Raw genomic sequence first — 14,078 nt, 5'->3', positions numbered from 1 at the left:
AGTATTCTTAGCCTCTGGTCTGCTATTGTAGCTACTGTGTTTATGTAGCATGTCCAGTTGAGTTTCTGGACAATGGTGTCCCCAGGCTGTTGATAGTGGGGGATTCAGCAAGGATAATGCCATTGACTATTAAGGAGCGGTGGTTAAATTGCCTCTTTTTTGAGATGATCATTGCCTAGCACTTGAATATTACTTGCCCAATCATGGATATTGTCCAGATCTTGTTGCATTTGAACTTGGACTGCTTCAGTATTTCAGGAGTCATGAATGGTACTGAACACTGTGAAATCATTGGCAAGCATCCCCACATCTGAGGGAAGACCATTAATGAAGCAGCTGAAGATAGCTGAGCCATCAGGAATAGTTCCCCCAAAAAATACTTGGATGTACTTAAAAAGGTAAAACAGCAACTGTGAAGAGTGCCACAGCTCCAAATTCAGGACTCTCCTGACCATAGGGTAGAACATATAAAATCATAGAATCACTGCAGGCCATTCAGCTAGAGTCCACACTGGCCGTCCAAAGAGCATCTCACCCAGAGCCACTCTCCTACCCTGTCCCTGCATTTCCCATGGCTAATCTACCTAGTCCGCACATCCCTGGACACCATGAACAATTTAGTGTGGCCAAACCATCTAACCTGAACTTGGAGAACCCAGAGAGAACTCACACAGACACAGGAAGAAATTGCAATCATTCTTGGGTCCCTGGTCTTATGAAGCAGAAGTGCTAACCACTGAGTCACCGTACCGCCCACCTCTTAACCTTTCGTAATTTAGTTCTTCTCCCTTCATAGATACTCCCTAAAATGTCGAACATTCCCAGCGGCACTGCCGGTTCCAACCACAACAATAGCGACAAACTTCTCGCTACGCATGCGCTGTAGCCCCAAAATAGATCGGGCTCCAGAGGTGACGGTTTATTTCAAAAACGTCCGTCCGCCGCGCTTGCGCACTGCCGAGAGTTGGAGTCGGGTACGGGGAAAGGAAAATCGATGCGTTGCGCCTGCGCACTGCTGGGAGTTTGTGTCTGTTCACGACGAGGGACTCGGAAATCAATACGCTGCGCCTGCGCACCGCTGGGAGTCTGTGTCTGCTCACGACGAGGGGCTCGGAAAGCAATACGCTGCGTCTGCGCACTTTTGAGCAAATAGAGCAGTCGAATTTTTTTTCTCTGCCTCCGCCTGTCTTGCTGTTTGCTTTGTAGTGAGTTGGCAAAGTCGGGTGCACAGGGAAAATAAAACATTTCGTGTGTCGTTGGTCGATAACATACGGTGAGTGAAGTTGCTGCCGGAGATATTTTGAAGTGAAGGAGGGTGAGGAGTTGGTGAAGGACTTCAGTGAGAACGTGAACTGATTAACTATTATTCGGAGAGGTCGTGGTCCCCAGAACGTGTTGTAAAGTTTTAATTTGTTTAAAGAGGCGGAACCTGAATAGCGTTTTGACAAGCTAGTGTCTAAATGTCGCTTCGGGGTGGGAGCTAGGAGTAAACATTTCAAGCCCGGCAGTTTCGGCTTACGTTTCTCCACTTGGTGTTTTTTGTGTGCGGCGCTAGGGTGGAAATGGCGGCGAGGTGGTAAAATGGCGGCCGCGGGCGGGGCCGTCTGCAGTTCCTTGAGAAGTCGCTGCTTTCGTGGTGCGCTCCTCCGCCTCCATCTTCTGTGGCGCAGTTGGAAACTAAGTCACTCCGTCCTGTCTCTCTCCGCTTCGCTCATCTCCTCTTTCCTGAGCCCGAGAGATGTACACCACCAAAACAGAACCTTCGTCCAACTCGTCCATGCCGACCAGATATTCTAACCTAATCTACTCCCGTTTGCCAGCACTTGGCCCATATCCCTCTAAACCCTTTCTATTGATATACCCATCCTGATGACTTTTAAATGTTGTAATTGTACCTGCTTCCACCACTTCCTCTGGCAGCTCATTCCTTACATGCACCACCCTCAGTGAAAAAGTTGCCCCTTAGGTCTCTTACATCTTTCTGCCTTCACTTATGCTGACTTGTTCTGGACTCCCCTACCCCATGGAAAATACCTTGTCTATTTATCCTAACCATGCCTCTCGTGATTTTATACGCCTCTTTCAGGTCACACTTCAGCTTTCGATGCTCCAAGGAAAACAGCCCCAGCCTGTTCAGCCTCTTCTTTTGGTTAAAATCCTCCAATCCTGGCAACATCCTTGTAAATCTTTTCTGAAAAGATTCCTGAAGAAGGGCTTCTGCCCGAAACGTCGATTCTCCTGTTCCTTGGATGCTGCCTGACCTGCTGCACTTTTCCAGCAACACATTTTCAGCTCTGATCTCCAGCTTCTGCAGCCCTCACTTTCTCTCAAATCTTTTCTGAACCCTTTCAAGTTTCACAACATCCTTCCGATAGGAAAGAGATCAGAATTGCCTGCAACATTCCAAAAGTGGTCTAAGCAATGTCCTGTACAGCCACAACATGACTTCTTTGCTCAATGCTGTGAACAAGAATGGAAGCACACCAAATGCTGCCTTCACTATCCTATTTACCTGTGACTCTACTTTCAAAGAAATATGAACCTGCACTCCAAGGTCTCTGTCAGCAACAATCCCCAGGACCTAACCATTCAGTGTACAAGTCCTGCTCTGGTTTGCTTTTTCAAAATGCAGCACCTTGCATTTATCTAAATTAAACTCCATCTGCCACTCTCCAGTCCATTGGCCCATCTGATTTAAGATCCTGTTGCACTCTAAAGTAACTTTCTTCGCTGTCCAGTACACTTTCAATTTTTATGTCATCTGCAAATTTACTAACTGTACCTCATGCTCACATCCAAATCATTTATATAAATGACAAAAAGCAGTGGACTCAGCACCAATCCTTGTGGCACTCCACTGGTCGCAGGCCTCCAGTCTGAAGAGCAACCCTGTTTTCTCCCTTCACCCAGTTCTGTATCCAAATGTCTACTTCTCTCTGTATTCCATGAGAACTAACCTTGCTAACCAGTCACCCATGAGGAACCGTGTCGAATGCCTTACTGAAATCCATATAGATAAGGTCCACTGCTCTGCCCTCATCAATCCTTTGTTGCTACTTCAAAAAAACTCAACAAGTTTGTGAGACATGATTTCCCATGCACAAAGCCATGCTGACTATTCCTAATCAGTCCTTTCCAAATACATGGAGAAAGTGAGGACTGCGGATGCTGGAGATCAGAGGTGAAAATGTGTTGCTGGAAAAGCGCAGCAGGTCAGGCAGCATCCAAGGAGCAGGAGAATCGACGTTTTGGGCATGAGCCCTTCTTCAGGCTCATTCCCGAAAAGTCGATTCTCCTGCTTCTTGGATGCTACCTGACCTGCTGGGCTTTTTCAGCAACACATTTTCAGCTCTTTCCAAATACATGTAAATCCTGTCCCTCAGAATTCCCTCCAACAACTTGCCCACCACCGATGTCTGGCTCACTGGTCTATAGTTCCCTGGCTTTTCCTTATCACCTTTCTTAATTGATGGCACCAAGTTAGCCAGCATCCCCTCTTCCACCACCTCTCCTGTGACTATCAATGATACAAATACCTCAGCAGGGGCTGTTCTCTCCCTTGTTACCTTTTGTCTATAATGTGTTTATAAAATCCCTTTCGGTTCTCCTTAACCTTATTTGCCAAAGCTATCTCATGTCCCCTTTTTGCCCTCCTGATTTCCCTCTTACCTACTTTCCTACTGCCTTTATACCCTTCTAAGGGTCCATTCAATCTCTCCTGTCTATACCTGACATATGTTTTCTTTTTTTTAACCAAAACCTCAATTTCTCTCGTCATCTCAGCATTTCAACCTACCAGCCTTTCCTTTCATCCTAACAGGAATATACTGTCTCTCTCTTTCCCCCTCCCTACTTCTGCCCATTGTACAATGCCTCCCAAAAATAGGGCTCAACCTTTTTACGACGTGAGGACTTCCCCACCTCTCGGCCATTGTGAAACAACTTCCGTCATTTGAGCGGGAGGTTCTGGAACCACTTATTAACGAATTCATGTTTGGTTGTGAACAGTATATGTGCAAGGTGCATATTGTCACTTTTCACTAATAATGACTAATGTGTTATAACTTGGACTTTCCAATGTATAAATGATTCTCCTTCCTTTTTACCTGAGTACTCTTTTTTTCTATTTAAGGATCAATTTAAAAGAGAAGAATATTACACACTATATTCTTTGATCCTGTCCAGGCTGCCAGTTAAAACATTCAAAATCATTAAATCTGCAAACTCAGACCTCTTAAAGGCATCTTTGTTTTAGTTTTTAATCTTTTATCCCACTGAAATAAAAATGGCATATGAAAGAGACCTGTCTCACAAGTCATCTGTTTTCATTTTGCCCACTAAGAGACATGTGAACTGTTTGTTTTTTGCAAACTTATCAACTGAAATGCTATGGCGGTATTCAAACATTGACTTTCTGCCAGGGAGTGTTGCTGAACAAAGAGATCTTGGAGTGCAGGTTCATAGTTTCTTGAAAGTAGAGTCTCACGTAGATAGGATAGTGAAGACGACGTTTGGTATGCTTTCCTTTTAGAGCATTGAGTATAGTAGTTGAGAGGTCATGTTGCAGCTGTATAGGACATTGGTTAGATCACTTTTGGAATGTTGCAGGCAATTCTGGTCTCTTTCCTATCAGAAGAATATTGTGAAACTTGAAAGAGTTCAGAAAAGATTTACAAGGATGTTGCCAGGGTTGGAGGATTTTAGCTACAGGGAGAGGCTGAGTAAGCTGGGGCTGTTTTCCCTGGAGTTGAGGGGTGACCTTAGAGGTTTATAAAATCATGAGGAGCATGGATAAGATATGATTTGGAGATGCCGGTATTGGACTGGGGTGCACAAAGTTAAAAATCACACAACACCAGGTTATAGTCCACCAGGTTTAATTGGAAGCACACTAGCTTTCGGAGCAAAGCTCCTGATGAAGGAGCGTCACTCCGAAAGCTAGTGTGCTTCCAATTAAATCTGGTGTTGTGTGATTTTTAACTATGGATAAGATAAATAGACAAGTCTTTTCCCTGGGGTGTGGGAGTCCAAAACTAGAGGGCATCGGTTTCGGGTGAGAGGGGAAAGATAAAAATGGGTTAGGTCCCTTTTTAGGGCACCTTTTTGACACAGAGGGTGGTGCGTGTATGCAGTGAACTGTCAGGAATTACTGGAGGCTGGTACAATTACAACATATACCGGGTGTGTATATGAATAGGAAAGGTTGAGGGATATGGGCCAATCTGGCAAATAGGACCAGATTAGTTTAGGGTATCTGGTTGGCATGAACGGGTTAGATTGATGAGTCTTGTTTCTATGCTGTACATCTGAGTCTGCTGCATTGCTAAATGCAAAAAATGTTATGTCTCCAAAAATGTTACAATTCAGCCTTCCAGTGCAACAGCAATCGCAGTACTTGGAAGCGTTAGCGTTTATATAAAAGAACTAAATGCGTTGTGACGTGACTATTAGAGTCATACCGCATGGAAACAGAGTCTTCAGTTGAACTCGTCCTTGCTGATCAAATAACTGAAACTGACCTTATTCCCATTTGCCATCATTTCGCCCATGTCCCTCTAAACTCTATTCATGTACCTATACAGATAACGTTTAGACATGTAATTGTACCTGCCTTTGGAGCTCATTCCATACATCCACCACTCTCTGTTTAAAAACTTTGCCACTTAGGTCCCCTTTTAAATCTTGCCCTTCTCACCTTAACTCTATGCCCTCTAGTTTTGGATGCCACTACCCTGGGAGAAAGACCTTAGCTATTCACTCTGTTCAAGCCCCTCATTATTTTATAGACTTCTATAAAGTCACCCCTCAGCCTGTAACCCTCTGGGGAATTAAAGCCCCAGCCTATTCAGACTCTCCCTATAGTTCAAACCTACCAGTCCTTGTAAATCTTGTCTGAGCCCTTTCAAGTTTAACAAATCTTTTCTGCAGGAGGCCTGCCAAAGTCATGCTTTTAAAAAGAAAAACCCTTCCAATTAAATTAATTTTCAGCATAGCTTCTCCCTTGTAAATTGCAGTTTAATCGTAGCAATATTTTTCATTCAGATTATAATTTTCATTGTCTTATGTGGTCTCTGTTCTCTCAAAGCACCATGTCTGATGAAGGAAAACTTTTTGTTGGTGGACTCAACTTTGACACAGATGAACAATCACTGGAGCAATTATTTTCCAAGTATGGGGAGGTTCGTGATGGTAAGCCTCCTGTGTGCACAGTATGTTTGATTGAAGATATTTTAATGTGGCCATTTTTTTTGACACTTTGTTACTGGTTGACAATATTTAGTGTATTGTCTAAAATAATAGTGTTGGAGGAGGGATAACCAGCACAGGAGCTGTCAAAGTTGGCTGTTATTTGTTGGCAAAAGCAAATGAAATATAGACGTGTTGAGGCAACAAGATTGTCAGCATTTTAAAAGATCAGATGTTAACTGTTTCAATTTCTTTGAAGAGGTAGATACTATTGAGGAATCATGTGCCAAAATTGTTTATTTTGAATTGATACCCAACAACTATAATTCTCTGCCATGTTTCTTTGAGCAAGGAGATTGTGGATCTGAGTCCTCCTCGAAGACTTGCATCCAGTTGAAGATGGTCTTCTTCCTACTTCAACTTTTTTTTGAATACAAGTGAGTTTCCTAGGTCAGTCAGCAGTGGACTTTGTGATCTAATTTAAAATTCCTTGAGAGCTATTGTAATTAGTCAAATCCCTAGCATGCTCCTGGGTTCTTGCTCGATTCAACATTTAAAGGGGGCAATGGCCTTGTGGTGTTAATGCTAAACTATTAATCTGGGGATATAGTTAATGTTCTGGGGACCTGAGTTTGAATCCTGCCATGACCGGTTGTGGTATTTGAATTCAGTAAAAGTCTGGAATGAAGAGTAATGATAATGTTTATTGTCGAGGAAACCCAATCTGGTTCACTGATGTCCTTTAGGGAAGGAAATTGTCGTTCTTACCTGGTGTGGCCTACATGTGGCACCAGATTCACAACAATGTGGTTGACTCTTAACTCCCTTCGAGGCAATTAGGGATGGACAGTAAATGCTGGCCTAGCTGACAATGTCCACATCCTTTGGATGAATTAGTAAAGAACTGAAAAATAGTGACTTGTTATTTATGCTGTAGAACCTAATTTATTGTGCTTTTGGTAGGGCTTGCGAGCGGAACAGAAGGGAAAAGAGAAGAAATATTAAGAGGGGGGTTAGATCGTGCTGGAAGAGATGGGTTTTCTGAAGGTATTTTTGGAAGTGTGTAGGCATGACATTCTGGGATGAAGAAGTCGAAAGAATATTTGGATGATCTACCAAAGAATAGTGGTATTTTAAAGGTGAGGATTCAGAGGATTGTGAGGTTCATTTCAAATTCAGTGTGTTGTGCTACAAACAACTAAATATATATTTTGGGCTCGGGGACTGACTAAGTTTTTATGTGGGACGCCAGATGTGCAGTTGAATTTTTAGGAACTTGGAATTGTTCTTAGACATGAAAAAGGAGATAGTTTTAAAAAATTACAAAATTGAGGGTGGGTGAAGGGTGAACCGAGAAATGGAATTGGATTTATGGGAAGCATTGCTCTAATTCAGACTTGACTCCAAGGGTTTTGGATGTGGGTTTGCTTAAGTAAATGACAAGAGAAGTGAATTGGCCGTAAACTAAATGCTGACAATTATTGTGCTGCTGCTGAAGGTTACCAAGTTTATTTGATGTCGAAAATGATTTCTGACAAGAAATGGTCACAGATCTTGCCTGAGACTCAGTCCTTTACTTTGAGCTGGTATTTTAAAACATAGAAATGCATTGTATTTTTCACCTGAATATTTAATTTTGATGCTTTTGTCTTTCTTGCCTATTTTTAGTCCTTGTGGTCAAAGATAAAGACACACACAAATCCAGAGGATTTGGTTTTGTTACTTTTGAAAATCCTGATGATGCAAGAGATGCCTTGGCCATGAATGGAAAGGTATACATTTCTAGATGAGGCTCTTCTAAAGCTTAGATGGTAGGCTTTTCTTTAAATAAATGGAACTTTTCATCTGGGGTATGCTGAAAATAATGAGTCTTCTGTACTGTAAGTGTTTTTCCAAAACTCCATTGTATACTATATAACTGCACCAAATTATGTATTTGATGTCTTTGAATTAACTTGGTTTCTTTGCTTAGTTACTGGTTTGACTAGTGGACTAATTATCTACCATTTGGTTAGCCTGGTGTTTGCAGATTATTTTTAATCAATTCTGGCAGGAGATCTGCTATCATGATATGCCAAGCTCATCCATCTTGCACAATCCGTGCACGTCCACTGTAACGTATCTACAACTATGGTGACATCCAAAATCCAACTCCACCTATGTTGACCCTTCTGTGCGTGCATGTCAGATGATAACTCTTGGCTATTACCAAAAGACTGACTTTTTCTGGATGTCACTTTGCATGTTTTTCTCTTGGAATTTCAAATGCCTCACTATTTCTGTAATGGCCTATGTATTTAATTTTTGTTCTTTACCCCACAGATATTTATTTATCACCCAGGTTTAAGCATACAAGGAATTAGATAGAAGGAGCAGGCCTTGTTATAAGCTTGAGTTTTCTTGTTAATGCATCCTTCATAGAAGTTACTACTGGCTATCTGTATTGTTTGCCTAACTTCCGCATTATATCTTTCAACTACTGATATTATTTCTCCTAAATAGACAGTTGTCTACAAAATCCAGTATGACATCATTCACTGTAAACTTCATACTGTTTTTCCAAATTTCTTACTACATTCGTCTTTCTGATGTTCATAATCGGTCCAAATTCCAAACTTTGATTTGACTCCATCTGTGATGTTTTGTTGGACCTCTTGGATTCTTCCAAGTTCTACCGATTTATGTTCCCTCCAAATTCTTCAATTCCTGAAAATAAATCTGATTGTGAATATTTAATATGTAAAGAATGAATCGTTTTGAATATGCTATGCAGTCGTGTATTCTTCTCTTCACTTGTTAGTTTTCTAGTCTTCCTTCAGCACAAATAACTTAGCCTCCAGTGAGGCAGTTATATAAAAGCTGAAAATGTTAACAGAAACTTATCATACCAGAATAAAACATTTCTGGGGATGATAGGTGATATGCCCACTACAACGTCTGCCATGCCAGCAGTGCCTGTCTGCTACGTCATCCTGGAAACCCATGTGGAAGTAACCATGGAAAACAGTTTGGAGTTGGGCACTGCGACCTACCTCCACAGCTGCTGCCTGTCCTATTAATGGCCCTCTTGGTCAGGTGATCAAGTAGGACCTCTAAATCCTGTTGTTGCCATCAGCATGGAAAGCCATGTATCAGAAACGGTCCTTTTAACTAAACAGATGCTGCAAAAGAAGGCAGTCTTAAGTAAATGTGATACACTATTTCCTCCAGGCTGCCACTACATGTGGTCTCACACTCTGTGAACCTACTCATCTGTTCAGAGCCCTCCACTCTGGATCTGGGCATTTAAAAAAAAATTTGATCCTGTTTATCACCAAAAATTACACAAGTGTTCCTGAAATATGACATTGATAGTAAACTTTGAAATTTATCCAAAGCCAAACAAAGACCAATGCGTCAGAGTAAAAACAGGATAGTTTGAAGTGTGCAGTCACGATTGGGATGAACTGTCTCCCAGATTGTCCAGAACTTGCCATTATATACTTATAGTTGTGAAGATTGTTTTTGCTGTGAATATTTTCCCTCCTGTTCTTGTTCCAAGTCTACATCCAGATTGCATTAAACCAATTTCTGCTTCAAATGTTAAACCAAAAAAACTGCGGTCGCTGGAAATCAGGAACACAACAGAAGAAATTTCCAGAAAAGTTCAGCAGGTCTGGCAGTATCTGTGGAGAGAAGTTGGAATTAACATTTCGGGTTACTCTTCAGTAGGTTCTGAAGAAGGGTCACTAGACCTAAAATGTTAACTCTGATTTCTGTTCACAGACCTGAGTTTTTCCAGCAATTTCTGTTTCTACTTCAAATGTGTGTTGTATCTCTTTCAGACGATTGTGGAAATCATGATAGAATTAAATGACTTGTTATTAAGCTTGGATTTAAAATGATTGCATGCAGTTGCTTTATAGTTCTTGGGTAACTTGATGAATAGTGCCTCAAGCCACTCTATATCTTTTGGTATACATTTGATTACAAACTTCTATTACTCTTTACTTAGATTAAGAAACAGATTTACTTAAGTGAAAGAAGTTCATTTTAAATTCAATATATAAGGAAAGCAAATTTTAAGTACTGTAACTTCAACTCAGTTGATATTACCAGTACTACTCAGCTATGACAATTGGTCTTTTTTTTTCTGTCACTTTCAGTCAATTGATGGTCGGCAAATTAGAGTAGACCAGGCAGGAAAAGGCTCTGGGGGACGAGCTAGGAATTACCAAAGTGGACAGTCGCGAAGTTATGGATTCCGTGGTGGGAGAAGTGGTCGTGGATTTTACAGAGGTGATCTATAATGATGGAAACTGGTTTTGCTGATTTATGAATATAATAGTGGTTGCAAATTCAAAGAATTCCTAGTGTGTGCACAGAGTCGATTTCGGCGATTGAATCACACTGACTCTCCAAACAGCATGCCATCCAGCCCCAGCCCCCTAACCTATCCCTGTAACCCTGCATTTTCCAAGGCTGATCCGCCTAGCCTGCACATCCCTGGACACTATGAGCAACTTAGCATGGCAAGTCCACCTAACCTGCATATCTTTGCAGTGTGGGAAGAAACTGGAGCACTTGGAAGAAACACAATGCACAAACTCCACAAAGACAGAGGCTCTAATCAATCCCAGGTTCCTGGCACTGAGCCACCGTGCCATCCAACGTTAATTTATTCTCTTGTGTTGGTAACCATGGAACGAGATAACATCGTACCATTGCGAGATATTGTTTGTCCTGGCATACATATGTGCCAGTTTCTGCATAGACACTGAGTAACAAGTGCAGCTTTGCTAATGTTCAGCAATAAAGCTTTTATATCAGTGATATACCAAACGTTCAGCAGATAAGCATATTGCAGATCCGTGTCGTTTCACTCACCATTGTAAGAACTGCATTAATTCATATGTATAAGAAGAAAATTTTAAAATATTTAAGATGCTAACTTACGACTTTCAACCTGCTTCAACGCTCTTAAAGGCTAACTTGCTGAATCTTTCAATAGATGGTGACAGAAGTGGGCGAAGCAATTACAGAAATGACTACTATAATAGGTAAATATATTGCTTTGCCACATATCAGTAAGTCTGTTTTGTATTACATGTCGGTAAGCTCTTTATTTTTATTTCAGGAGTCAAAATTCGAGCAGCTATGGCTATAACAGTTCAGTTGGAAGGTCGTACCGAGATGATTATGATAGTTATGGTAAGTATGTGCATAGGGACTAGAAGGTTGAAAATCATTCAGCTTAAGATAGTTTGTTATGTAACTTAACCATTTAATCATGTATTTTAAAAACTTCATAGCTCATCAGAGTCTAGAAATGTGGTACAGTGGGAGAGGGACTCACTAAGATTCTTGTAGAGAGAGGAGGAGAACTTCTCCAAGGTAGGCCTCCTTGGAAGAGGCTTTGCAATAAAGCTAAAATCAACTAGTGGACAGTACGGACTGGAGATCAGAGTCGGGGGGGGGGGGGGTGTATGGTGCTGGGAAAACTCAGCAGGTCAGGCAGTATCCAAGGAGCAGGGGAAATCAATTTTTCGGGCATAAGGCCTTTATCAGTCATTCCTGATGAAGATCTTATGCCCAAAACGTCGATTCACCTGCTCCTCAGAGGGTCAGGCAGCATCCGTGCTTTTCCAGCACCATGCTCTCAACTCTGATCTCCAGCATCTGCAGTCCTCACTTTCTACTATATAAGGGAGAGATGTCAATTCTGGTGGTGTGAGCAAAAGTTATATTTGTTTTGAATCTTATTTCATGTTAATGTAATTTAGTTTTTACAGCAATAATATTTCATTTTTAAAACTTTTCTTTCTTAAACCTATTTTGTAAAATTTCATGTCTAATAGACTTCAATCTTTCCAAAAAAATGTTTGGGCTTGTGATTATGTAACAGGTTAACTCTACAGACTTACTTTAGATTCAAAATATGAAATCTAAAATTTAGATTGGATAATTGGGATTTTATGCATCTAAATTTTCCATTATCTCTTTCCTATTTGGTCATCTAAGTTCACTTCTAACAACTGGCTAAATGGAGCGCTCCTAGTTGCAGGAAAAAAAACGCTCATCTCACTTTCCTAGAGTAATCTTTCTGCAGTTTTGTAAACTAAATAACACAAGTTCAGAAAATTGTATAGCATCAGCTTGAAGTTTACTTGGAGTTTTGTTTTTCAACTGTCCTCCGGGCTGAAGAAATTATTAATATGAACCTATTGCTTGTCTTGATGACAGATTTTGAAGCATCATTTTCTCATGAATTATACTTGAGACCACTGCTTCTGCCATTAGTGGCTGAACTCCCGCAATGTGCTTTTTCAGTCAGCATTAATTGAAGGGAGAGGAAGATGATTCTGTGAAATCTTTTCTGCTTCATGTTTCATGGTGCTTTAGGAATGGGTCTACCAGTCCTATCAATGAATTGCCTGTATATAAACAGCAAAGCACTTTGCTGACTTTTTTTATACGGGCATTATTAGTGCTGTAGCAGTAACAACCCTCCACCTCGACTGAGGTCCGGAAGCTCGAGATTATCCATACCTAGCGTATGGCATCACTAATGAGCTCAAAAGGCATTCGTTTCGCCCTTATTTTCTGGAAGCAACATTATTGGAGATCATTCAGCTTTGTTTCTCTCGGTATCTCAGTTTCTATCGTCATATATTTCTGTCTACAACTTCACTGTAATGAAAGAAAATTATTTTGGTTGTGGAAGTTGGCTTAGAATCTTTCAGTGGCCTTCTCTATCAAGATTTAAGAGGTGGGTGCTAGCTTTTCTTCCTTTGCCTCCTTTTACCCGTTTTGACTTTTTTTTTAACTGTAACCCCAAGAAAAAGATACTAGGAATAAAATGTTCATCCAATATTTGGCAAACATATGATCTTGTCAGTTGAAATAGAATGAGTCCTAATTTGGAATTGGAATTTTGCGCTGCCTGTCCAGTTGCTTGTTTTGAATCTATTTAAGTTTGTGCTTTACTTGTACTAGCACTTCATGCATTTTGTGCTTAGAGTGAATGGTATTAAAGAAGGAAGTGTGTGCTAATCAGTTACTATTGTTACAATCTGATAGTATGTGGAGAAGCTGAATTGAAAATGTATTACAAATTCTTTACATTGTGCCTGCTTCTCCTCCTCCAGCTACAAACGAATAATCAATCTCCTTGAATCAAGATCATCCTCCTTTTGGCCCTTGAGTTTTGGAACTACAGAAAGCAGTTGTCTTCTGAACTTGTTGTCTGTTTTAATATTATCAAAATTGACAGTCTGATAGTTTCTGACTTGAATGTGCATTTACTTTTAGGTCAAAAAAGACCTATTCAGCCTATTTATTTTGAAAGGTTTTCACTTTCAGGTCTAAACCTGTAAAGAACAGACTTGCTCTAACTTTCATCTTGTTGAAATCCTCAATCAGTTTTGCTCTCAGTCCTGCAGATTTTTTTTGCAGTTTTGTGATATTTCTCTTTTTCTTCCCCTCTAGCCACAAAAAAACCCACCAATTTGAGCTAGATCACAAAAGCTATGCATGCTGCAGAGTATTGACTTTTCAAGCTAATTTTGAAATACAATTATATGCAGATTGATTTCCTGATGGTAAATCAGCATTCAGTCATTCTGCCTGTCATTTAAAAAGTAACTTGCAGTGGAATGTTCAAACTGCTGGATCTTGAATATTTTGTACTTGAGTCTGTTAACATACAATTTACAGAAAAACATTCATTTTCGATCTAATATAGGAGGCTTGTTTTTGAAAGATTATATACTGGTAAAGTTGGCCATTTGTTCGTGCTGTATTTCGTGTGCAAGGATGCAACAATTTTTTTGTATAAACTTGGCTTTTTGGAAACTGATTAAAGAACCTTGCCCAAAGATCTCTTGTTGCGTTTAATCAACCATAAGTGTTAC

General features: G+C 40.6%; 1 protein-coding gene across 1 annotated transcript; it reads left to right on the top strand.

The window, feature by feature from the left end:
* Nucleotides 1–1,116: 1,116 nt before the first annotated feature.
* Nucleotides 1,117–14,042, top strand: LOC122565363 (cold-inducible RNA-binding protein B-like). The gene is made up of 7 exons (XM_043721250.2): nt 1,117–1,273; nt 6,086–6,189; nt 7,855–7,958; nt 10,332–10,464; nt 11,177–11,225; nt 11,303–11,376; nt 13,314–14,042. The coding sequence occupies exons 2-7, from the start codon at nt 6,090–6,092 to the stop codon at nt 13,325–13,327; spliced, it is 474 nt and encodes a 157-aa protein (XP_043577185.1). The 5' UTR covers nt 1,117–1,273; nt 6,086–6,089; the 3' UTR covers nt 13,328–14,042.
* The last annotated feature ends 36 nt before the right edge of the window (nt 14,043–14,078 follow it).

This window comes from Chiloscyllium plagiosum, unplaced genomic scaffold (genome assembly GCF_037043375.1).
Source record: "Chiloscyllium plagiosum isolate Xiang-an unplaced genomic scaffold, Cpla_swu_hap1 HiC_scaffold_28, whole genome shotgun sequence".
NCBI classification, from domain to species: Eukaryota; Metazoa; Chordata; class Chondrichthyes; order Orectolobiformes; family Hemiscylliidae; genus Chiloscyllium; species Chiloscyllium plagiosum.
Note: the sequence above shows the minus strand (reverse complement) of the source record. Positions and strands in the feature narration are given on the sequence as shown.

What these genes read in the sequence shown, in the direction of transcription:
- LOC122565363 (XM_043721250.2), top strand. Translation starts at nt 6,090, where the DNA reads ATGTCTGATGAAGGAAAACTTTTTGTTGGTGGACTCAACTTTGACACA. An exon ending in GTATGGGGAGGTTCGTGATG is followed by an intron (nt 6,190 to 7,854) that starts GTAAGCCTCCTG and finishes GCCTATTTTTAG; the next exon opens with TCCTTGTGGTCAAAGATAAA. An exon ending in TGGTCGTGGATTTTACAGAG is followed by an intron (nt 10,465 to 11,176) that starts GTGATCTATAAT and finishes ATCTTTCAATAG; the next exon opens with ATGGTGACAGAAGTGGGCGA.